At 36.0% G+C, this 25,091-nt stretch overlaps 2 protein-coding genes across 2 annotated transcripts in view; both read left to right on the forward strand.

Moving 5' to 3' along the window:
* LOC125651670 (uncharacterized) overlaps window positions 1–3,955 on the forward strand; it is a 41,364-nt gene extending 37,409 nt beyond the window's left edge. The window contains exons 22-25 of the mRNA XM_056164488.1: window positions 1,993–2,063; window positions 2,547–2,704; window positions 3,071–3,820; window positions 3,913–3,955. Of these exons, the coding sequence (XP_056020463.1) occupies window positions 1,993–2,063; window positions 2,547–2,704; window positions 3,071–3,820; window positions 3,913–3,955 (1,022 nt within the window). The remainder of the gene's footprint in view (window positions 1–1,992; window positions 2,064–2,546; window positions 2,705–3,070; window positions 3,821–3,912) is intronic.
* LOC125651665 (uncharacterized) overlaps window positions 3,952–25,091 on the forward strand; it is a 33,258-nt gene continuing 12,118 nt past the window's right edge. Inside the window, exons 1-9 of the mRNA XM_056167190.1 lie at window positions 3,952–4,222; window positions 4,642–4,736; window positions 14,141–14,674; window positions 15,101–15,278; window positions 15,410–15,594; window positions 18,294–18,979; window positions 19,104–20,560; window positions 21,222–24,466; window positions 24,632–24,928. Coding sequence (XP_056023165.1) covers window positions 4,152–4,222; window positions 4,642–4,736; window positions 14,141–14,674; window positions 15,101–15,278; window positions 15,410–15,594; window positions 18,294–18,979; window positions 19,104–20,560; window positions 21,222–24,466; window positions 24,632–24,928 — 6,748 coding nt within the window. The 5' untranslated portion in view covers window positions 3,952–4,151. The remainder of the gene's footprint in view (window positions 4,223–4,641; window positions 4,737–14,140; window positions 14,675–15,100; window positions 15,279–15,409; window positions 15,595–18,293; window positions 18,980–19,103; window positions 20,561–21,221; window positions 24,467–24,631; window positions 24,929–25,091) is intronic.

The raw sequence follows: 25,091 nt of genomic DNA on the forward strand, positions 1-25,091 counted from the left end.
GGAATGTGGGGCTCACAGCGGTTTTGGCAGGTCGGCGGGAGATGCTCACATGTACTCCCCTTTGTCACCAGATGTCACCTCTGGTGTTTCAAGGGGTCTGTGTTTGTTCTACTCTTTTTGTCTTTTTATAGGAACTTTGGGATTGATAATTGTTTGTTATTTACACTTTTTCATCTAGGACACAATAAATAAGAAAATATGCAAGATGCATCAATACATTAACATAAACTAGAATTGGATATTTTGTTATGTAATGGAATCGCAGTCCAGTTACCTGTCCAATAACTTAGACTCCTTATAATAAACAGATAATTTCAACTTATTATATAATACAGGGTAATTTTGAAAACTTATTGGACAATGACAAGGAAACTGAAAACAAGAGAAACAAACAGAAGTAATTATGATTTTTAAATGACATTTACAAACACAATCATGGAAATATGAATACTCAATAGCCTACCATTACTAGACTTTTAGCTATCAGGGTCATGAATCGCATCGGAAGCAAATGTTCCTTCGACTTTGGCAGAAATTAATATGAAGTATTGTGCCTGATATTGGATATTGATGATATTTTAGACGGTACCTTTTAATTTCTAAAAACAAAAAGGGAGAGGAGTGGTGATTTCTGGTTGGTAACTTGGAATTTGTCAGATTTATGTATGACGGTTCCGCTTATGTGATTAGGACATATTTTATTTTAAGAAACAACCAAAGACAATTCTAATCATATATAATGTGAAATGATAATGTATGGATATATATATTTATTGATAAACGTTTTGAGTAATTAAGATTGTTTGTTTTTCAGGATTATTTTCCTTATCAAGCATTAAGAAGTTATCATTGAATGGTTTTGCTAGTGCATTATCTGGGAGAAACATTCAAACTGGCTCTATTTTCGGCTCAATGAATTCTGCAAGTGGAGGTTTAAAGGATCAAGTAAATAATTGAACTACATCATATCATTCTTACAATTGTTTTGTCCTACTGTTTATCTCCGAACTGAACTCAATGTATACAGTGTACATTAGTCCAATGCATATCTAAGAATACAAAGTCTTACAATGTATATATATCGAAAAAGTTTGTCGAACTATAAAGACACTTGCTACAAACAAACTTTTCAATTTTTTTCCAAATTTCAACAGTTTTGACAGAATTTGGTCACGTTTGAAAGTATCCTTATTGTGGAGGTTTTTTTTTATTACTTTTAATTTACCAACACGATGCACCTAGAGCAATTTTCAAATCATGTTTCCGAAGACAAACACCAAGTAAACATTAATAATTTGATCAACATGACTTGTTCCAGGTTCTAATGTTGCTATTTCTGCATATTTATTCGTGTTGTATAGAAATATTTGAAAATAGAGAAGTTCCATCTGTCCGAGGCAAGTGTCCTTAGCTCTAATGACAAAATCATTCTTGTAATATGACATCGAAAATTTTTCATTTTCTGTAGTCGGTTTTTCATCTATTTTTGTATAATCCTCAACATTTTTGACTGCATACCTGAAGATTCCCAATTCATTTTTTTCTAGAATTAACATGTATCAGAAACTTAGAAAACCCATCTTTCAAAAAAAATAAAGTGAACGTTTGTTTCTTTAAATTGTTTTTTGCGGCAGTCGCAATACATCCAAAGCATTCATAGACCTTTCAAGGAAAAATTTAATTGATTTTTAAAAGTATGTCTTTGTAATGATTTCTTGGATTTTCAGCTAAATATGAATAGCGAAAGTGGGATGCCAACTGGTTCTGTATCCAAAGAATTTATGAAAACGAAAGATAAGAGAGACCTTGGAGATGATCCTGAAAAATTAATGGATCTGGTCATTTTCAGTGTTAAATACACATGGGGAGTAGGCCCTATTGGAATCAGTTTAGGTGATTATTATTTTCATTCACAACATTGAAAATACTTCCATATCAAACTCCCAACGTATGCAGACTATGAACAACGTATAATTGAAAAATCTCTTTCAGAATTTGGTGCAGGTGGAGCTATTGGAATGTCAATTTCAAGTGATGTCCGATCGAAAAGTGGAACATCTGTAGTAAGAGTTTTTGTGTCCTGTAAATTGTGAGATGTTTCCAATATTGGAAAATATATAATTCCAAGGAGCACAAAATACGTCATGGCTCATATTACAATAATGCAAACAAGTTACAAAATGTTTTTACAATCGATGATGATATTAATCATTTTTTGCTCTCAAAAAGTCATACATTTCATTCTTGTGTCAGTTGAGTCAATCATGTGACGGTTTTGATCCTGGGTCAACATATGTTCTTTTAAATAAAAACTTGGGAAAAACTTTAATGAACCAACATATATTCGAAAATGAAAGAAATTGTCAAAGGCGGTAAGCGCCAAGCATTGATCTAAATGTTGCAGCCCTTCACCGGCAATGGTATCATCTCCATGCAAGTGTACAGTGCTCGAGCTGGACGTTAAACAATGTACAACCAACCAATCTTTTCTTCTTTCTAGCATGTTATTATGTTGACAGTTATATGTGAACTACGTTTCTTTTAAGTTTGTTATTGCTCCTTGGATATCTGGAGAGGTATATGGCGGTGTATCAGTCAGTTTACTTATCGCAAGCGGAGGACTAAGACTAATTGGTTACATAATGAAAACTAGATTCCCTTACACAACGGAGACTTACCAATCGAAATCACCAGTAGAAGTTGTGTATGTCATTATTTCAAGTTTTCATTATTTTGCTTAATTTAATAACTTCTTGTATTTTGTTAAGCAAGCTTATTTATTTAAGAAAAAGTTTCTGATATAATTTTATTACATACGATGATACAATGGCAATAATCATATGAAGTTATGTGCTAAATCACAGCTATAGAAAAATATATAATACAGAAATCAAGAACGTCTTCATTGTTAGTTAATATTGTAGTAAAGTTTGTAGATATTGATCTATCCAGTATTAAAATCATTGACATTTGAAATAATAATGGCTTTGTATTTAAGACCATAAGGGTCAATGTTGATAATCGTGCGGTTTTTCTTGAGTAACTATATGCAAATTACACGATTTTGCAGACAAAAACTTGACGTCGAGTTAATTCCTTTGGAACTAAAACTTTGTGCTTGGGCAAAGGTATTTGGAGCAACCGTCTTCGAGAGCTGCTTTTGGAAGTGGAGTTGTCCTCCAATTAAGTGGAATATTTTTACAAGGAGAAAGTTTGGGAAACGAGGAAAACCGCCGACATTTGCCAATGGGTGCAAAATCAAACAACTACAAGGACGACATCCAACAGATACAGCTTTTCACTTAGAAACATATCCAGAAGATGAGGGAAGTGATCTAAAATTATCATATGCAATTGGAACAAATCCTGGAGGTACAGATGTGTTAAGTTGGCAAAACTTTCAGGGAACAAGTCTTGTATCCCCTGCTAGGTTAGAGAACGGAATACCTCTTCACTGGACTGTCAAAGCAAGAAACACGGAAGGCTTGGAAACTGTAGCGCAATGTTCATTACAAACATATGACAACACTAATCCCGACGGCCGAGTGGAAGCAACCTATCCTTACTCTTCCCATCCTGGTTCTTTGTCAGGTTCTGTGATGATTCTTGATGATTCGCCATTAATCAAAAATAATTTGAAAGCATTGGGCTACAGTCCTGGACCTTACGGGAGCGAAGTGATTCCTTGGTATAAGTTAGACCTACATTCATCCAGTGAAAGAAAGGGTATATATTCCGATCTCAAGCACTTTTCACAACGAAGAGAAGGAAAGTTAACTGCGATTCCTGTAAAGTCTTTCGAAACAAACGACGAAACCGTGTGCGCAACAGCTTGTATAGATTACGGTACAAAATGTGTCTCATTTGATTTTGAATCACATACACAAACATGTGATTTACACTCTGTGTTAGAAGGACCTTTCGCATCTCTGCAGAAGACGGGAACGTACAGTAATTATGAGAGAATTGATGTTGGATTCAATAGTTTTATTTCATACAAAAACGTTTCTCTGGATCACGGGGCAGTGTATTATATAAATGTTGTTGTAACAAATACCCTGGGGTATAAATCAGTCCTATCTACCAAAGGTACAATTATAGATTTTACCCCTCCTGAGCCAGGTCATCTTGGTTTAAAAATTCTAGATACCATGAAGGCTGATGGTTGTAAAGCGGCAATAACACAGAGATGCAAAGACGTCACGTGGAAGAAAAATCATAGGTTTACTGAAATATTACTTATTCTGAAATTCTCAATTGTGTCTAAATGAAATGATTGTCAACATGTTAGAATACATCTATATTGAGTTGAAGCTGAGAAAAATGCATAATAGTCGAACTTAAGAAGGACGACGATAATTCCTTTCTCAGAAGATATTTCGTTTTATGAAATAAAAAAATTAAACCAGCTTTAAGGATTTATGATCTGGATTTGATAATAATCCTATATGTAAATAACACAATGCCAATGAATAAAAACAAAACTTTTAGTGCATTGATGTGATCACAACACTATATCTTTAATACATGTTTAGTACTAGAACTATTGCAGTAAGTGATATATGACGCGATAGCGGGTGTTGCATGCAACATACATACAATCGATCAGTTTTTATTTACTTATGTATGTATGTATTGCAGGGTTTTGATTGATGGTGTCGGAAGTCGGACGATTTTTAACGGACATCATCCATCAGAGGAGCAGAAATATACAATGTCAAACCACTACATATCAGGTTGGTATGGTCTGTGATAAAATGAAAGGTGAATATATCGAACAGTGATCAATCTCATAACTCCTATAAGCAATACATGCACATTGTACAAAATAAAGAGTTGGGTAAACACGGACCCCTGGATATACCAGATGAGATCAGGTGCCTAGGAGGAGTAAGCATTCCCTGTCGGCAGGACACTCCCGCCGTGAGCCCTATATCTTGAGTTCCCCATTCACGATATTTACATAATCATTTATAATCAAATCTTCCAACAATCTGTTAGAATTCCAATGAAATTGTGTTCCTTTATTATAGATTTCTTATGGCAATGCCTTTTTTTTTTATACCAAGAGTGTTGACCTAATGACCCGGACATTTAAGTGTGGCCCAAATGTCAACATTATGCAGAGCGTTTGAATGGTGATCTTAGGTTATTTGTTCATTTCCATCGAGAAGGCCTTTCGTCTGGTACCTATGTTTTTGACCAAGTTATCTTGACCTTGGAATTTAATCTACTTCTATTAAAAGTAGACCTAATTCAGTGAGTTGATTGAATGTATCTTGTTTAACGTCTCTCTCAATATTTTTTCACTCATATGGACACGTCACCAAGACCAGTGATGGGCTTCAAATTTAGGCCTTTGTTCGACTGTCATTGAGCAGTGAGGATTCTTTAGCATGCCACACCTACTGTGACATGGGACATCCGTTTTTAAAGTCATCTCCGAGGCTCCGTGACATTCACACATGATGATTAGCGTTTGGCGATGGAACTGTCACTACCTGTTTTAACGACTTAGGTTTGTCACAGCCGAGATTCGAACCCCGGCCTTCCGCATGCGGGGCGAACGCTCTAACCTTTAGACCACCGCGGCGGTTAGGTCAGTGGTAGATTGTTCACTGGGAGGTCTTGAATTCGAGCCTCCGCTCTTTTAAAGTATTTTTAAAAGTTGTATGTTTATATTTATGCCCCCCCCCCTTTGAAAAAGAGGGGGCATATTGTTTTGCAACTGTCGGTCGGTCGGTGGGTCGGTCTGTAGACCATGCTCAATATCTTGAGAACCATTCACTTGATGATAAAGATATTTCATATGTAGGTTGGAAGATGACCTCTATTGTTTTTCAGGTCAAAAGGTCAAAGGTCAAGGGTAAATCTACTCTGGACATAGGAATATAATGTCCGCTCAATATCTCAAGAACCCTTTGCTTGAAAGACATCAAACTTGGCACACTGGTACATCCTAAGGAGTAGATGACCCCTATTGATTTTGAGGTCATATGGTCAAAGGTCAAGGGTCAAACTGGGCATAGGAATATACTGACTATTCAATGTCTAGAGAACCCTTTGCTTGAAAGACATCAAACTTGGTACACCAGTACATCTTCAGAAGAAGATGACCCCTATTGATTTTGAGGTCACATGGTCAAAGGTCAAGGGTCATATTGGACATAGGAATATACTGTCCGTTCAATATCTTGAGAATCCTTTTCTTAACAGACATCAAACTTGGTACACTGATACGTCTTCAGGAGAAGATGACCCCTATTGATTTTGAGGTCACATGGTCAAAGGTCAAGGGTCACATTGGACATAGGAATATATTGTCCGTTCAATATCTTGAGAACCCTTTGCCTGACAGACATCAAACTTGTTACACTGGTATGTCTTCAGGAGAAAATGACCCCTATTGATTTTGAGGTCACATGGTCAAATGTCAAGGGTCAAAATGGACATAGGAATATACAGTCCCTTCAATATCTTGAGAACCCTTTGCTTGACAGACATCAAACTTAGTACACCAGTACGTCTTCAGGAGAAGATGACCCCTATTGATTTTGAGGTCACATGGTCAAAGATCAAGGGTCAAGCTGGACATAGGAATATAATGTCTGCTCAATATCTTGAGAACCCTTTTCTTGACAGACATCAAACTTAGTACACTGGTAGATCTGCAGGACAAGATGATTCTTATTGATTTTGAGGTCACATGGCCAAAAGTCAAGGATCAAACTAGACGAGGGAATATACTGTCTGCCCAGTATCTTGAGAACCCTGTTCTTGACAGACATTAAACTTGGTACACTGATACGTCTTCAGGAGAAGATGAGCCGTATAGATTTTGAGGTCACATGGTCAAAGATCAAGGGTCACACTGGACATAGGAATATATTGTCCATTCAATATCTTGAGAACCCTTTGCCTGACAGACATCAAACTTGTTACACTGGTACATCTTCAGGAGAAGATGAGCCGTATAGATTTTGAGGTCATATGGTCAAAGGTCAAGGGTCAAACTGGACATAGGAATATACTGTCCGTTCAATATCTTGAGAACCCTTTGCTTGACAGACATCAAACTTGGTACACTGGTACATCTTCAGGAGAAGATGATCACTATTGATTTTGAGGTCACATGTTTAAAGGTCAAGGGTCAACCTGGACATTGGAATATACTGTCTGCTCAATATCTTGAGAACCCTTTGCTGGACAGACATCAAACAGTACACTGGTGTTTATTCAGGAGAAGATGACTCCTATTGATTTTGAGGTCACATGGTCAAAGGTCAAGGGTCAAACTGGACATAGTAATATACTGTCCACTCAATATCTTGATAACCCTTTTACTTGACAGACATCAAACTTAGTACACTGGTACATCTTCAGGAGAGGATGACCGATATTGATTTTGAGGTCAAAAGTCAATAGTTGAACTGGACATAGTAATATATTGTCTCCTATATTTTAAGAATTATTTGCTTGATTGACACGTACCAACCGTGGTACACTGGTACAGCATAAGGAGTAGATGATCCCTATTGAATTTTAGGTCACATGGTCAATTCACTCTTGACATAGGAAGATATTGTCTGCTCAATATTTTGAATTGATGATAATACTATCAATTAAATGAGGTGTGTGTATAACCCTTTTCAATTTTGCACCATGGGGGACATATGTGTTTTGCAAACATCTCTTGTTTGTATATAAATTTCTTTTGTCAAGACCGCTTATGTAATGTCCTTTTTCATCTTGTGATCTTGACCTTGAACGTTAACCCAAATATCTGAAGTTTAAGCTTCCTCACAACTTTTAAATGGTGAGTGATAGGGCTTTCATGTTCCATTTATTTATTCTTTGTTACCCGCTCTTTCTATTCCGGATTTTCGTAATTCTTGCTTGTACGAGTTGTCGTTCTTAAGGGACGGTATCCAAGTGATTGATTGATGGTATCTTCTTAACGTCTCTCTGGAGACTTTTTCACTCATATGGAGACGTTGTAGAGTGTATCCCTATTAATTCGCAAAATGCGGCGGTTGAGATCCCTCAGATAACTTGCTGAGGATTCTAGCAGTTCAATATATACATATAAATGATTGAAGTAACGTATTTACAATTTTATTAATCAATTATGTACAGATCCTGGCTCTTGACTTTACTGTCGTGGCTCTGTTTGGCTCCCGGCTCTTTCCGGCTCTCGGCTCTGATAGCTCGGCTCACTTTGGCTCCCGGCTCTTACAGCGCGGCTCAATTGGCTCTTTTGAGTCCCAGATCTTAAAGCTCGAGTTTTGATTATTACGATTAATTAAAACAGGAAAGACTTGTTCAGTCACGTCTGATTTTAATCAAAAGAAATAAACAATATGAATATTACCTTTTATCTACGGTACTGCCGATCTTCTCACTCTGGAGTCAAGTGCAAAAATGATGATGAATCCACCACCTCGCTTCTTTATATACCCTTTAGCGAGACTAACGCCACCTATCGGTCATACTCTAAAATTAAATCCTACACGATCGGAATATCTTTTTCCGGATCGTCTCAACGTCACCAAGACCGGTGAAGGGCTTCAAAAAGTATAGCGCACTTGGTATGCACTTTCGCCGACATAAATACTTTTTTCTTGAATATAATTTTTTACAAATATTCTGCTTGTACGTATACAATGTCAGTTTAAACTTCTGTTTACCCAAATTACTCAATAAAGATATATATATACAGTGAAACTTCTCCAAACCGGCCCCTCAGAAAACCGGTTCTCCCTGAATATCGGCCGATTTTCAAAGTCCTGGCAGAAATCTTAACATTTCCTTGCAAAGAAAGTCTTACAAAACCGGCCACCCCTGAAAACCGGACATCGGCCACTTTTTAAAGTACATTTGTTAACAAACATGTGTAATTTACCCTTAACATACCGGCCACTTTTTGAAGACAATAAAATTTTGGCCAGAGGTTGATCAAGATCGTCCAGGTGTGTAAATTGACTGACCAACCCGCCAGGTGAGAAATCATCGACCGAAGGTGTGAAAAACACTAGTGGCCTCTTTAATTTCTATTGTATACCTGTGCTGTCAAGGGTGTTAATTGACACTTAGCTAATCCAAGAGACCCTTCCAAATTATGTACAAAACGTAAAAAACAGTTAGGAACATATTGAATGAATACAGTATCAAACGCCATATTGTTTCACCATACTACATGTATCGTATGGATATAAGCGGTATTTAATAAAGAACAAACCCATGACTGTTAATGATAATTATTAAAAGATAGATTAATTTTCTTGGTCTCCATAGGCTTAAAATTCCAAAGAAATATTAAAATTACAATTTCATATTTACTACTGTACTTTTTAAAAACGTCAAAACAAAATTGTTAATGACATAAGCGATAAATGTAAACAGAGTATTTATAGGTAAGAGGAATTCCAATAATAGGTCTCTGTGTTTTCTTTATGTATCCTGTTTAAGATTTTCAGTTTAAAATTTGATAATTTCAGCGAGAATATTTCTTGTAATTCATAATTACCATTAGGTACAAGCGGACTAATTTAATATCCACCGATAATTGATCATAGATCACCAGATCAAATTGAACAGTACCTACTTTGTGAATATTGAGATAAAACGTCTATAATTGCTAAATTCTCTGTATACCGGCCATCCCTCTAAACCGGCCGTTTTTTCCGATCCGAGAGCCGGCCGGTTTAGAGAAGTTTCACTGTATATATATATATATATATATATATATATATATATATATATATGTTGATAGTATCTTTATTTGATAAGCAGAAACATCACCGTGATTATATAGGGTATATAGTAGATGTAACGTAATGTTGGGCCTACAAAATGCAAACTCTTGCGAAAGGCCACCCTAAACCGGAAATAAAACACCGAAATTGTTTTACTTGAGTATGGCTGTACATAAGTCCATTTGAGGAAATTTGGTTTAAGGTGGCCCTCTTGTTGAAAATGGCTCAAATATGAAAAAATCGGTGCTCGGTAATCTTACAGTTAAAGAGCATACATTCCGCTTTCAAGTCAACAAAATACCCGAAATTTCTTTGTTGTTGTTTTTTCTTGCTTTTCATGGGGGGGGGGGGGGGGTCGTTTTCTTAGGGGGTGGGGGGTTAAATGTGATACATATATTTTAATAAATATTAGTCATTTTCATCACAATTTCCAATATTTGCAAGTTACGACTGAAAGTAAAAGAATTTATTCTGAGATCACTGTAGTTCCGTTTGTTTACACTAACCTGTTCCTGCGTTCACAGGATTTTCAAACCGTAATGTGGCTGACGAAAAGCCAAACAAATACTACAAGAAAGGGGGCACAAATGCCCAGCATGTAATAAGTAAAAATAGGTCAATGGAGGAAAATAACTGTTATACAGTTTGACCTCTCAAAAGTAAGTATAAATACTCGTGTAGCAACTGTCATATGATATTTAGGCAAAGCTAAACACTTGAATTATCAACCAAAGGCGAATGAACTGATGAAATATATTAAAGGTGCTGCAGCCATGTCAGAAAAAGACAGTGGGCTAAGTAATGCCATATGTAAAAGGTTGTTGTGTGATATGAATACACCTATGAAAATATTGTACTGTTCATCATTCCACATAGGAGCATGGTCTATTGATTAAAGAACGACTCGTACAAAGGTCAGTACTGTTAAACTGCAGCAGTAATTTATCTTGGTTAACGAAACATTAAAAATATTGGCCTTATATTTAAAAATAACACGCCAGTCTATTATTGGAAACCGGTGTTTTCTCTTTAGGTTTCTGAGTCGGCCGTTTCGTTGGCCTTTGCGCAGTGAGGGTTCTTTAGCGTGCCACACCTACTGCGACATGGGACATTCGTTTTTATGGTCATCTCCGAGGACCCGTGACATTCACAACTGATGCTGAACGTTTGGCGATAGAACTGTCAATACCTGTTTTAACGAATTAGAAGTCTGTCGCGGCTTGGATTCGAACCCCGGCCTTCCACATGCGAGGCGAACGCTCTAACCTCTAGGCCACCGCGGCGGTAGTTGGACTATGGTCATTGAAGATGGGAACGCATGAGTTAAATACTATGGATGGTTGAAGAATGCTTGTCGATTAAGAAAGTTCATCTATTTAGTCGTATTACGGTTTTATATGTAATTATTTGCTAAAACCTGTTACAATGATAATTGTACTATTCACTTTGAACAAACTGAGTGTTTAAATTACGAATTGTCAGAGTCTTCTATTATTGGCATTCAAAATAAAACACGAATAACTGTTGAAGCAGGTAATGAAAAAATAAATGGCGGCGCCCATATGGATCACGAAAATTTCAGTGAACGTATATAGAGATTATCTCTTTTTCTTTTGCTGATTTTGACTTTTTTCTTTTACACACGTGTTACCTTTAGAGCCTTGCTTCGCGGACGTGCCTTCGGCCCGTCCGAGCTTCGCTCGGTATAAGTTATACAAAGTCAGAGGATGAAAATACAATGTAAGAAGTAAAAAAAAAGAAAAGAAAGAATAAGAAAGTATGCCTTAAAATCATGGAGGTCAGCCTAAATCATATATCTTTATGATGATCATACACAGTTATCTGAGAACGGACTTGAACACATTCGAACATATTTTCTACGACGCAGGAATTCTTATAAACACAACTTCGAAGCCATTTGAATTATTTCTTTATGATAAATAGAATTATTTTCAAATTTGATTTCTTGCTTGCATGCGGTTTTTGTTCACGGATAATCACTTCTCAAAACACTCGTCATACTGTTTTACAATGTACCGTGAGTTAAATAAAAAATGAAATTTTAAAAATGCATTAATTTAGAATTATGGATTTTAATTAACCGGCTAATTAATCAGTCGAAAGAATTTACGACTTATCGGTTTGTGGAGAACACTGAGTCACTTTACGCAAGGTGCCTAAGAGCATTCATACACGAGCAATAACGAGACAAGTAGAAGCAAGGGATACATGTATTTGTTCAGACCTTCAGTGATTATACCTCTGGTGTTTCCAGGGAATGTATTTGCCATACACTTACTTTCGTATTCTTCATAGGATATATAAGATCGATGACTGTTCGTTATCTTCGCTTTTTCATTCAGCGCATTGCGTTTATCCGGAGGAGGGGGGTTGGGGGCAGCTAGAGGAGAGGTCTACCCTCCACTGGTTACATCAGTAAACAAAATCATTTGAAGCAGTGTGTTTTCAGTTCGCATGGAACTATATTGAAAGCATGTTTTGACAGAAGTGTAGTGGGAGAATATGTGAGGAGCTTGATTTTATTTTTTGATATCATCATTTTCAACCGAATGAAGCAATATATAACCTCAACATTACGGAAAAATGGAAAAAAATAAAAATGTACACCGGCAAGCTTATCGGCCTAGCTTCAACAACACATAGTGCACATTTGAGTTTACGCCGGCAAGCTTATCGGCCTAGCTTCAACAACACATAGTGCACATTTGAGTTTACGCCGACAAGCTTATCGGCCTAGCTTCAACAACACATAGTGCAAATTTGAGTTTGTCGCTACTTTTTAAAAAAATGATTTACTAGAAGAAATGTTTGTATTTGCGATTTTTGGATGTACGTGATGTTTTTGACGGTAGTGTTAGGATAAGCCTTTGCATGTATCAATAAACGAATTCATATACAATCAGTGATTTTAAGGCCCATTTTAGGCCCGATTGTCAGCCCATTCCCCTCCCAAAAATTACCAATTTTTCCCAATATAACTTGCACTTTTCAAAATAATAAAAACTGGCGAAAACACATTTGTTAAAAAATAAATTTGATGTGAATAGTTTACGTATACGATGTGGCAAAGACGCATCAATTCTACGTGATTTAGATAGAATAACATTTTAAGACCCTAAAGAAAAGAAAGTTAGATAAGTAAAATAAAAGAAGAATGACATCAGTTTGTGCTTGATAACTTGTTTGATGTAAAACTTATACGGTACCAATTTTGATGCACCAGATGCGCATTTCGAAAAAGAATATTAATGTCTCTTCAGTGATGCTCAAGCCGAAATGTTTTAAATCCGAAATAATAATTAACTTGTAAGAGCTATTTTAGGGGAAAACAGAGTGCCAAAAAACTGGAGACAAATTCGTCTAAGGATAAGAGCTATGCATGAAGCAGATAATCCTTAATTTTGAAATGAATTTCTAAATTTTACCACAGCAATTAAATATACATCCGTATTTTCAAGCTACATCTAGTACAAAATACTTAGCTACTGGACTTGATACATATATTTAGGTTATTATATATACTGGGTTTTCTCAAGTTGACCAAATTGTCGACAATTTTTCCCAATTTAAAAGTCAAAGGACCCTTTTGAAAAAATGTTGAAAAATCACTGCCAATGTAAATGTTTGTAATTGAGCGTTTTGTAAACTCTTTACCGGAAGTTTATATATACCGTCCCAAACGAACGATAACTCTTACAAGCAAACATTACGAAAAGAGGCAATTGACACGCAATTATTGACCCTATGGCCATGACCTTGGTGTTTGGCCTACTTTTATGAGATATTAATCTAGGCAATATCTTCCTAACTTTTTTGTATATAGATGCCCGATGAGAAGACCTTTCATTTCTTTCGTTGTTGTCGCCATGGGCATAACGTTTTACGAACACAGGCTTTTTCACTTATATTAATGAGTATTTGTATGTTGATACCGCATATCGCGTAATTTTGGCATCCGAAATATTTAGCAAATTTTCATTTAAAATGTAGTTTGAAATCTTTGCGTTTTGTCTTTTTGTACGATTCAACAAATGCATCATTATTTTTTATGAATAAAACGTCAAACGTTTTAAATATAAAATTGTCCTCATCCACCAAGAGAGCCAACATTTCCAATGCACCAAATTATCCAATATACAAATGTACATGTACATTTTTCAATTTCAAGGATTCTTTTCTCTTTTAAAAGATACTAATCATTTTCATCTATTCGCTTCCTTATCCTTTCAACATGCATTTGATTGATTGGGGTATAACGCCATTATACGATTAGTAATATTCATTTGAGAAAACATTTGAGAATTACATCAAATGAAAGAAGTTCATAAAAACATGTACAATAAACGAGATTTGATTCCTTGCAGCAAATTGGGATGGATTTAAAGATAGAGAAAGTGGAATATATGGATTTACTTGGGCAGCTGGGAGGAAACCGTGTGGATACAATATAGTTGGATATGTTGACCCACATGCATCTCTCTCCAACCCCAAATTTTGGACTTACACCGGGTACAAGAAGAATATTCATTTAGAAGATGGGAAATACTATGTAACCGTCCAAGCATTGAATAACATAGTTCATGGCGGATCACTTGTAACCACAGTTTGTCATTCTACACCATTGATCGTTGACACATCCCCTCCAATTTTTCATCAAGTGCCTGATATAATGTTTGACGAAGATTTCGACATTCTAGCCGTTTATTACAACGTATCAGATGATGGATCTGGAATCCAGAGAATCGATTTTGGTCTCGGCAAATCCAAACATGATATTGAAGTACGTGGGTATGTCAGGCGGAATCATATGAACAGATTTGATCCATTTTTTGTGGTGGAAAACTTAGATCTGAAACCAGGGGTACCGGCTTGGATAAGGGTCAGAGCTGTGAATAATGGTAAGCATATCATCACCAACTACTACATTTCTTGAATGAATTTTTATTCATTTATTTGTTATTTTGCGTCCTTCTCATTTTAGAATCCTTCACATAGAAATACCACGTGCACACATTCAACAAGTGTTGATACTCAAGGCCGAATATTTAGCAATGAAGGTTCTTTGTTGTGACAAATTGAAGAAAATCCCATCCAAAATTATAATTAATATATTAAAAGAGTCTATTGATTAAATAGAATATCTGAACCCCCAACACACTGAAAAATGACAGTACTTTTCCTTCGGTATTGAGGACATGCCGTTTAAAGACTATATTACAATTTTAAAGCACATTCTAATTTGCATAGCCATATACATGTATACCGTATATAGTCACCCCTACATAATGTTTGATAACTTTTAACATTTCACATGTCTTTAAAAGTTGATCAATTTGCATCTGGGCATGCGCCTCAACCTATAATGGTGGACAAAACCCCTCCCATTGTCGGTGTCGTGAGTGATGGTGACAGACTTCAAGGTGATCTACAATATCAACATGAAACTGACAAAATATGCGCTCAGTGGACGAATTTTTTTGACCCGGAATCAGGGATTAGAAAGTATATTCTTCAGTCGATACGATTTTGTTTTAGTCTTTTAATCTATGATTCCATTACGATGATGATTAGCTATGGCTTATAATCATTAAATTACCTTACATGTAGGCTGAATGTCTATTTTTGAAATTCAGATTTATGTGGGGCGTTGGAAGCGGACCACAACTTGATGATATTAGTCAGTTTAAAAACGTCTCTCATCACACTAAGATAGGATGCACTGATGTTATTCTGAAGCACAACACAACATACTATTCAACTGTAATTGCTTTTAATGATGCACTGAACTCGAAGCACTCAAATGGATCTTCCGACGGAGGTAAGTACATTATCCTTCTTCTCTTAGATTTATTAATATTAACAGATTATAATCGTACTAAATGTTGTCTGGCGTGTTTCAAACCGATACCAATTGTTAGATCGTTCATTACACACTGATTTTAATTACGGCTTCCTCCGTTTACTTGATCAAGACATATATGGCTCACGGCGGGTGTGATGGGTCGACAGGGATGCTTACTCCTCCTAGGCGTCGGATCCCACCTATAGTATATCCAGGGGGCGTTTGTGTCCTACTACCTTGTGTTCTTTATATTATCAGATTTGCATGCAATATCTAGACATCAAAATCAATCATAATGATTACTTTTAAATTTTCATTATTGAGAAACGTCCATATGGCCTTACCTATCCACTTGCTGAAATATTTTTTAAATGTTGAACATACACAGCATGTTACACCCCAAATCGTCGCCCGTCCCAAATTGTCGCCGACGACGATTTGGGATGAGCGACGATTTGGGGTTTCTTATGTAACACCCCAAATAGTTGTCCGTCCTAAATCATAACCGGCGACGATTTGGGCATAACCTCACACCCCATATTGTCGTCCCCCTTGCTGCAACTACATGTATTTGGAAACATCGTTTACATACAAACTGGCTCTGTTTGTTAACTCCCTTTCCTCTCCTCCTCTCTCGTCTTCTTTTGTGGCCCAGCTATAACCGCAAAAGGTTCTCTGGACCTAATAAGCAAGCCATTCTAATCCTCTACTTCGAATTTTACGTGTTCTGTTGTATTTGTTTTAAAATTTACTATGACCACAGTATTTATCATTGTTGTTTTTGGTTGGTAGTGGTGTTGTTAATATTGAAAGAGTTATATTTGTTGTTGGTGGTGGTGGTTCCATTTTTTGCCTTTTGTTGTAGGATCATTCTGCTGATCATGATGTTGTTAGGTCTTGTTCACCGCAGATTTGTTAGTGACATCAGATTGCAGAAGATTAAGCCTGTTAGCTCTCTTTCCAGAATTCTCATTTTTAGGAAGGCATGTCAGAGGGTCAATTGTAATTTACATACAAAATTTCAGCCCAATAGGTCGACAAACACCAGAGATATAAGTGCGGACAGACAGAAAACAGACCAAGTGAAACCTATGTACCCCCATATAAGAGGGGGTAAAATAAAATATTTAACCTCTATGTAATCTATCCTAAAACGTCAATAAAATATTGACAGTCGACGATTTAGGACGAGCGACAATTTAGGGTGTACTATAATACATCCCAAATCGTCGCCCCTAATGATAGTGCAATCTTGTCCCAAATCGTCGCCGGGGCGACGATTTGGGATGGGGCGACGATTTGGGGTGTAACACAGCATGCAATCCCCTATACGAATGCTATTTTAAATGTTGCTTTACATGCAAGGTGAAGATAACGAACAGTGATCAATCTCATTACTCCTACAAGCAATACAAATAATGTCCTGGGCTATATTTAACGCGTATTTTGTGTGAAATATAGATGCAGATCATGTGATTATCAGAAAAAGAAAGTAGTAAAAAAGCTCAATATTGCAAAGTTTTGCCAAAATATTTGTCTATCCCTTTATTACTGTACATTCTTTATTATGTGCGAGTAGTTAATATCGTATGATGATTTATTGATGTATAATCGCGAGAACATGAATTGGTGAGTGAATTGTTGATCAGGATAATCGCGAGAACATGAATTGGCGAGTGAATTGTTGATCAGGATAATCGCAAGAACATGAATTGGCGAGTGAATTGTTGATCAGGAGTGTTTACATGTATTTTAACAAAATGAGAATAAAAGTAATTCATTTTATTCCGCGAGTTCTACTTTTTGCTAAATTCTGCAATGATTAATTCCTTGTGTATATTTAGGAATCTATACTATACTAAGAATATTAATAAATGTTTCGATAGGGTGGATTTTTGTGAAGGTTCATTATTACACTAGTTTATAACTCTTGATTATATATTGAAAATATAATTTTTTTGTAAGTCTGGAATATTATAAAGTACATATTGTAAATGAAAGGTGAAGATAACGAAGAGTGATCAATCTCATAACTCCTATAATCAATAAAAATAGAAAGTTGGGCAAACCCCCGGATATACCAGAGGTGGGATCATGTGCCTATGAGGAGTAAGCATCCCCTGTCTACCGGTCACACCCACTGTGAGCCCTCTATCAGGTAAACGGAGATTGTTGATATTTTGAATGTTTCAAACACTGCCGAGAATCTGTTCTTCGAGATGGACAGTTAATGCAAGGGATGTAACTTGTGCATATGATATCGGGGACCAGTTATGATATGATTTTGATTTATATTTACTGCTTGTATGAATGTATATTTTACTTCTAAAAATAATGTGCCTGACTTTCCCATTCTGTGAAATAATATATTTGTTATGGTTGTTCGGTAATTAACGTCTGGATACCTCACGATTCTTTTTTCAAATATCGATTCCAATAGATATATTCCCATATTCATTGTGTTTCTTTTAAAGTTAAAACGCGTGTACAATTGTATCAGTTTCTTTGTTATTAGTACATATCAATGCTTTGCAAATAATTGTATGAATCTAAAATGCCCTATGAAAGGTTACAATCGTTTTCAACTTTGTATGACGCTATCGTCATTATTTTTTCACCCAAAAATTCAACTACAGACAGTTTAGAGAATTGTGTATTTTTTTTTTTTTTTACAGTTTTAATTGATGTTACACCGCCTAAAGCAGGGTTTGTAAACGATGGAGTTGATCTAGAATCAGATATAAATTTTTCCTCCGAATCGGCTACTGTACATGCTGTCTGGAATAATTTTACCGATGCAGAAAGTGATATAGCACAGTATAATGTGAACGTTTTTATCAACAAAGAGCTTAAAAAATCACTTAATATGAAGCAAATTAAAATTCTGGAGGATCATTCGCTGTCTCTTAGTCATCTTGACTTTGTCACTGTTGAAGTCGAAGCAACAAATGGAGCAGAACTAAAGAATACACAGTCATCGAACGGAGTTTTAATTGACCATACGCCTCCTAATGTAATAATGATATCCGATTGTTTATCTGGAAAGGGATATCAAGCTGATGATAAAACTTTATTTCTACGGTGGAAATTTGAAGACGAAGAGTCGGATATCAAAGAGTATAGGATCCTTATAAATCGTTTGGAGGCAGGGCAAAAATTGAAAGTATGGCCAGACGATTCCGATTACAAAACTATCGAAGGAATTTCCAAGGAGTCACAAACTGCGCTCAATATAACTGTGATGTTGACGTCTGGTTTTAAGTATTTCGCTCATTTCACAGCAGTGAATAGAGCTGACCTCTCTACTACACACGAATCAAATGGAGTTGTGATCGATGTTACACCGCCTTCACTCATTAAGGTGAAAAAGATTATATCACAAATATGAATTACGTTATAAGAATATAATAGTATATATAAAAATACTTGCATCTGATATACATATCACCATGAAATTGTGATTCTTATTGAAATTGTATATTTAGGTTCACATTGGAAAATTTGAAGAGGAAGAAGAATTAGATGAAAATGGATATATTTTGCATGATTCACCTTCTGCAATAACTATCAGCTGGAAAGTTCGTGATTTTGAAAGTAGTTTAGAAACCATTTTTGTTGCGATTGGTGTTGAAGGTAACATGCAGAAAATCCTCCCTTGGTATGAAGTTGATGGTAAAAAGGCTTCTGTTTTAATTGATAATCTAAGCATGGCACCAACTTTAACATCAAACTACACATATATAGTGTCAGTCAAAGCAAAAAACCGTGCAGGACTTGTCTCAAAAACTGTAAGATCTAGGTCTATTTACGTACAAAAATCAAATGTTCCTGGACTAGTATTCGATGGAAGAAATTTACTGAAAGATGAAGACTTCCAGATAGATAAAACATCGGTCGCGATGTCTTTCATTGGCTTTGAGAGTGAAGCATGTAATATATTTGGTTATGACTGGGCTGTAGGATCAAGTCCTTTTTCCAGTGACATTCTCCCATACACAAGTTACGGCATTGTTATGAAAAACGAAACTTTTGGATATGCTCAAATACACCTGACACTTTATGACTCAGAAACATATTTTATGACAGTGAGAGCAAGGACAGGATATAAATGTCGCGAAGCGTACATTCTCGCTTCATCAGATGGTATAAGGGTGGATTCTAGCCCACCGACAGTATCATTTACTCGAATAGAAAAGAATATGCCAATGCAGTCTAGAAACACAGTGGTATTTCAAAAGAATTTGGATTCTGTCGATTTATATTGGGATATAAGTGACTTGTCGTCAATTATGAACCAGTCTGTTGTGTTGAGAAAGGAACCACAATCCAAAGATGTCTGGCAATCCAATGACCCATCCCTTAATTCTATACCCGCTGGTAGTGTCCATTTGGAGACGGGAGAGACATTATTTCTTACAATCAACTCAACAGATAGCGCGGGATTAAGCAGCTCGATCACATCTAATCCAATAATCATTGACAGCACAATACCAGAACTTGTTGATTTTAAATGCACGCCAACAATATCCGTTGTCCAGTCTCTCGTCAAGTGTTCATGGGTTACGTTTGTGGAAAATGAGAGTAGAGTAGCAAAAATTCAGATTGCTGTTGGAAATCAAAGTTCTATCTTCAATATCATGAATTTCACTACCGTTCCAAAGTTTCAATATTCATGGTTCCGTGATTTAAAACAAGTTTTGCTGGAAACGGACGTTACTAACATTTTCGTTAGCATTAAGCTTTCCAATATTTTGGAAGACTATCTGAAATTAGAATTTCCAATAGCTGTGGACAGATCCGAGCCTGACGGAGGCCAAATATATTTTGTAACGTCTATCAAACCAGGCATTGTCAGAAAAGAAAAACAAGAATGTCAACAGCCTACTTCCTTTGTAGATATCATACTACAAAATTTTGAAGATAAAGAAACAACATTGCATAAGTAAGTTGATTATTGTTACATGTTTATGTATTGATATATTCAAAAGTTGAACTCATTGATTTTTTTATTGGGACGTTGAAATACAGTTTTTATTTGTTTTAAAAAAATGTTTCACCGAGTCTTGATAAATTCTTACCCGTTAAATCAACTCTGAATACTAGAAGATAAGGTCCATACTACGTCACATGCTGAATAATATTTTTATACTGATATTCAAAACGTTTTACTTAATGATTCAAGCTGTATTCTATTGTTTCATCATCTGCAACCAAGACAAATAATAATTGATATACATATTTTTTTTAATTGTATATTATTTTTTATCATTTATTAATTTTTTATTTCACAAATATTGACATAAGACAGAAGAACATTTGCCATTTTTTTTCTAACCACTTTCACACACTTTCATACTCACACTAATACATTTGTTGGTAAGTGCTTGCATTTTTAATATAATTGTAAGAGAAAAATGATAACAATACAGAGCTCGAGTAAATAGATAAAAGTACATGTGGCTTCAAAAGTAGGGGGAAAAACAGTGCTTGAAATAGCAAAATTATGATTTTTTTATGTTGTCAAAAAGTGTTTTCCATACATGCCAGGTATTTTCAAATTTTTGTATTTCTAAATTCTGATACGAAATACAATTTAATTGTAGATTTGAAATTGGACTAGGAACTGCAGCAGGAATTACAAACGTTATGAAGTTTATTACGCGATCATATAGCAATTACACTTTTTTAAATGATCTAATATTACCTGTTGGGGAAATGGTGTATGCGACGGTAAGAGTTTTCAATGATGTAGGACTTTACAGAACTGTTGTCTCCGAACCAATTGCAATAAGTCCATTCCCCACTCTGTCAGTAATTGATGGATATACCTTAACTCATGATGAGGATTTTCAACATAGAACCTCTCTCATGGGAGGTAAATGGATTTACTCAGATTTATGCCGTGTAATCAAAGCTGAGTGGGCTATTGAGGATATTGCAGGCAATCTAGTCCAAAACTTTACAAACATTCAAGGTGCAAGTAACCATTTTTTCAGCGACGAACTCCAACTAAATAATGGAAAAACCTATATCAACATAATTCGAATAACAGATGCATTGCAAAGAACATTTCTGTCGAGATCAGATGGAATAGCCGTGAGAATTCAACCACCTGATCCTGGAATAGTCCGTGATGGACCAAGTGACGATCGAGATTATCAAGCATCATCTTCAGAAATATCTGCAAATTGGGAAATCTTTGGGAAAATTGATGGGAAGGATCCTACTCAGACAATTATAAAATATATGATTGCAATTGGTAATGATCGAAGATACAGTATTACCAGGAGCAACATACACGCTTTTGTCGATGTTGGTTTAAATACTTCTTACATATTTACCAATCTTAATCTGACTGAAAAGACAGTGACATATTATGTAACAGTAAAGGCTATAAGTCTAGCAGGAAGCAGCCAGGAGTCTACATCCGATGGAATCCGAGTGGGATTCCGGATTGGAGTTATACCTGGGAAAGTATACTATGATCGATTTCAGTCAATAACAAACAAAATTAGTGTGTACTGGAGTGACTTTGTTTCTGACCTGGGTATAAGAGAATACTATGTAGCTGTGGGATCATCTCAAAGCAAGTTTGCAATTGAAAACGCAGACTGCACTACAATTATTGGTCTGGATAGTCACAAATATGATGTGTTATCTCCAAGAGGAGTGGGAGATGACACATACGTTACAATTAAGAATTTACAACTGAAGCATGGATTAGAATATTTTGTTTCCGTGATTGCAGAGGATGAAGCTGGGTTATGTTCAGTGGTATCAGGTACCTCGTTAACAATTGATACAACTCCACCATTGGAAGGCAAACTTTTTATTGGGTCATTTTACAATGTTCCAATAGTCTATGTGCATGAAAACACAACACTAGATATTCACTGGGAACACGGATTAGACGAAGAAAGTGGTATCAAAATGTATGTAATAACACTCCTCTCTAAACAACATTGCAATTCTACAGAAGAAATCATTTTAACTGAGTCAGAGATTGTAAATGAAACAGAACATACATTTTACCAGTTGAATCTCGAGAGTAAAATCCCGTACTTTGTACGAATGAGAATTGTCAATCGTGCCGGGTTAAGTCGAGATATAACCAGCGTGCCAATATTTGTTGACATGACAAGCCCATTGAAAGGTGATGTAAAACCTGGACTAGACTGGATTCAGCCAAAACCATTTCAATCATCACAGTCACAAATAGATGCCGTAATGGCAATTGCGAGATCAAAATCTGCGTACGAATGCCCTCGACATCAAATGTTCCCTTTCAATTCATTTAGGGCAATTTCAAACTTTTCTTCTGAATGTGTCGATATCACATCGGAGCATTTAGATATTGGTATACGCCATGATGACACGTTGCAGAAAATAATTAAAGGAGGGGTTGCATCAGAGCCGTTCAAAATTATTGGAGGCATGTATTCATTCAAACTTTTACCGCTTAAAGGTGAAAATATGACAACAATCATTGCCCTTGCACCAAGCCTAAATCATGTTCCGTTTAATTTTGAAGAACAGCATTATTTTGATTCGAACTACTCAATAGGCAACGGAAGCGAATCCAGATTCACGGGAATTCCTCAAGATTATGGAGTAGGAATTACGATCGCTGGATATCCGAGAGAACAAAATAGAAAGATCATACTCTGGTCTAAAGACAGATATGAAAACTGCAAAAGAACCATGAATTACGAAATTGAAGAGTTACTTGATATTGAGATTGAACTGGAGGGTGAGGATGGAAATAGTGGAAATGAGATTTCATGGTCCGTAACATATTTCATTAACGACGAGGAATTAGTACAATTTACAGATCTGAAATTTCAAGATGAATGGGCAATGTTTTTGTTAACGCACAATGAAAATGGCTTTTTCCCACCTGTAACTGATATATTCCATCCATATGATAGTGTATCTAGGTTCATGCAAATTAATATTCCTTTGAACAATGACCATGCTTGTCAGTATGGAAAGGGCTTTTTTGACGACGAAAGTCATTTAAAAGAAATATGGATAGGCGTATCAGATAGCATCAACAAAACTGACAATATCAAACCTCTTCAGTTATTTATGGAATTTTGTCAACCTTGTTATGCCATATGCCCTGGTGTTTGTGACAGAAATTGCTTAGAAAAGGACGAATTTGAAATTTTTCCAACTACCATTAACAATTTAACACTGTTATCATCATCAAATGCGAATAAAGGGATACACAATGAAACATTTGATACAAGTAACGGAAGCAAAGCATTTGATTTGTACGAAACCCCGGCGTATTTTATAAACGTGAAAGTGGTCAACCTAGCTGGTCTTGACATACTTATTCATAGCCCAGCCATTACAATTGACACTACAGCACCCTACTTTGAGAAAGTAAAATGTGTGGATCCTGAACACTCTATGACGGAACCGGCTGCCTATCAAAAAAGTCTACAAAGTTTAGGGGCATTTTGGGAATGTAGTGAAGATGTTGGTCAAATAGTGAAGTATGCAGTGAGTGTTGGGACATCAATGAATGATACTTCTGTTCTTAACGAAACAGAAATCGGAATGAATAAGACTTTTCGAGTCGACAATCTAAAGGGAATACTTCGAGATTTCACTACGTATTATATTTCTGTGTATGCATATAATTCTGCAGGTTTGCTTGGGAAGGGATATTGCAATGTCACCGTTGAACTACATGCACCAGATGTATCACAAACAGTAACGTCTCCATTATTTGGAAATCCATACTTAATTAACCCTCCCCCAAATGTGACATTTTTGTCATCTGGAAACAATGTTGGAGTTCAGTGGATCCCGCGCACTTCAGATGTGGAATTTTATGGTAAGTTTTGCAATGTTCAGTTGATGCAGAACATTTCAGATGTGGAGCTTTATGGTTTGTTATACAATCATTTTTCAATGTAAACATATTAAAACGATTGTTTGAACGTTATGGAAATGATTTATGAGATTGATCACTGTTCGTTATCTTCGCCTTTCATTATAGAGTGGCAGATTGGATCTAACGATGGAGATGATGATATTTTTCCACGAGTAAAAGTTGGCACCAGTAAAGCCCGATCCGTTGCGATCGTAAATGGAAAAATGTGGCTTGATAATCAAAATACTAACACAACTCTAGCAGAATACATTTTGAAGAACTGGGATAATAAATCTATCGCTGAAGCAAAGCGAAATGCGTTTTTCAACATTGAACCTGGAAAGTGTATTCACATGGGCTTATTCGCCGTAAGCAGATCCCATTTATCCACCCAGGTACCCGTGGATGCAAACTGCTTTCTTAGTAAGTGAAGATTATTCATTCAACCATAATATTTAAAATCAAGCTAAATAAAATGTTTAGAAAATGCAAAGTGTCTTTATGGTAAATTTTACCAATATTCTATTATGCATTATTAAGTAATTTTCCTTCAGATTCATTATAATATCTAGGCTTTTAATGAGTC

The sequence above is a fragment of the Ostrea edulis genome, chromosome 5, assembly GCF_947568905.1.
Source record: "Ostrea edulis chromosome 5, xbOstEdul1.1, whole genome shotgun sequence".
NCBI classification, from domain to species: Eukaryota; Metazoa; Mollusca; class Bivalvia; order Ostreida; family Ostreidae; genus Ostrea; species Ostrea edulis.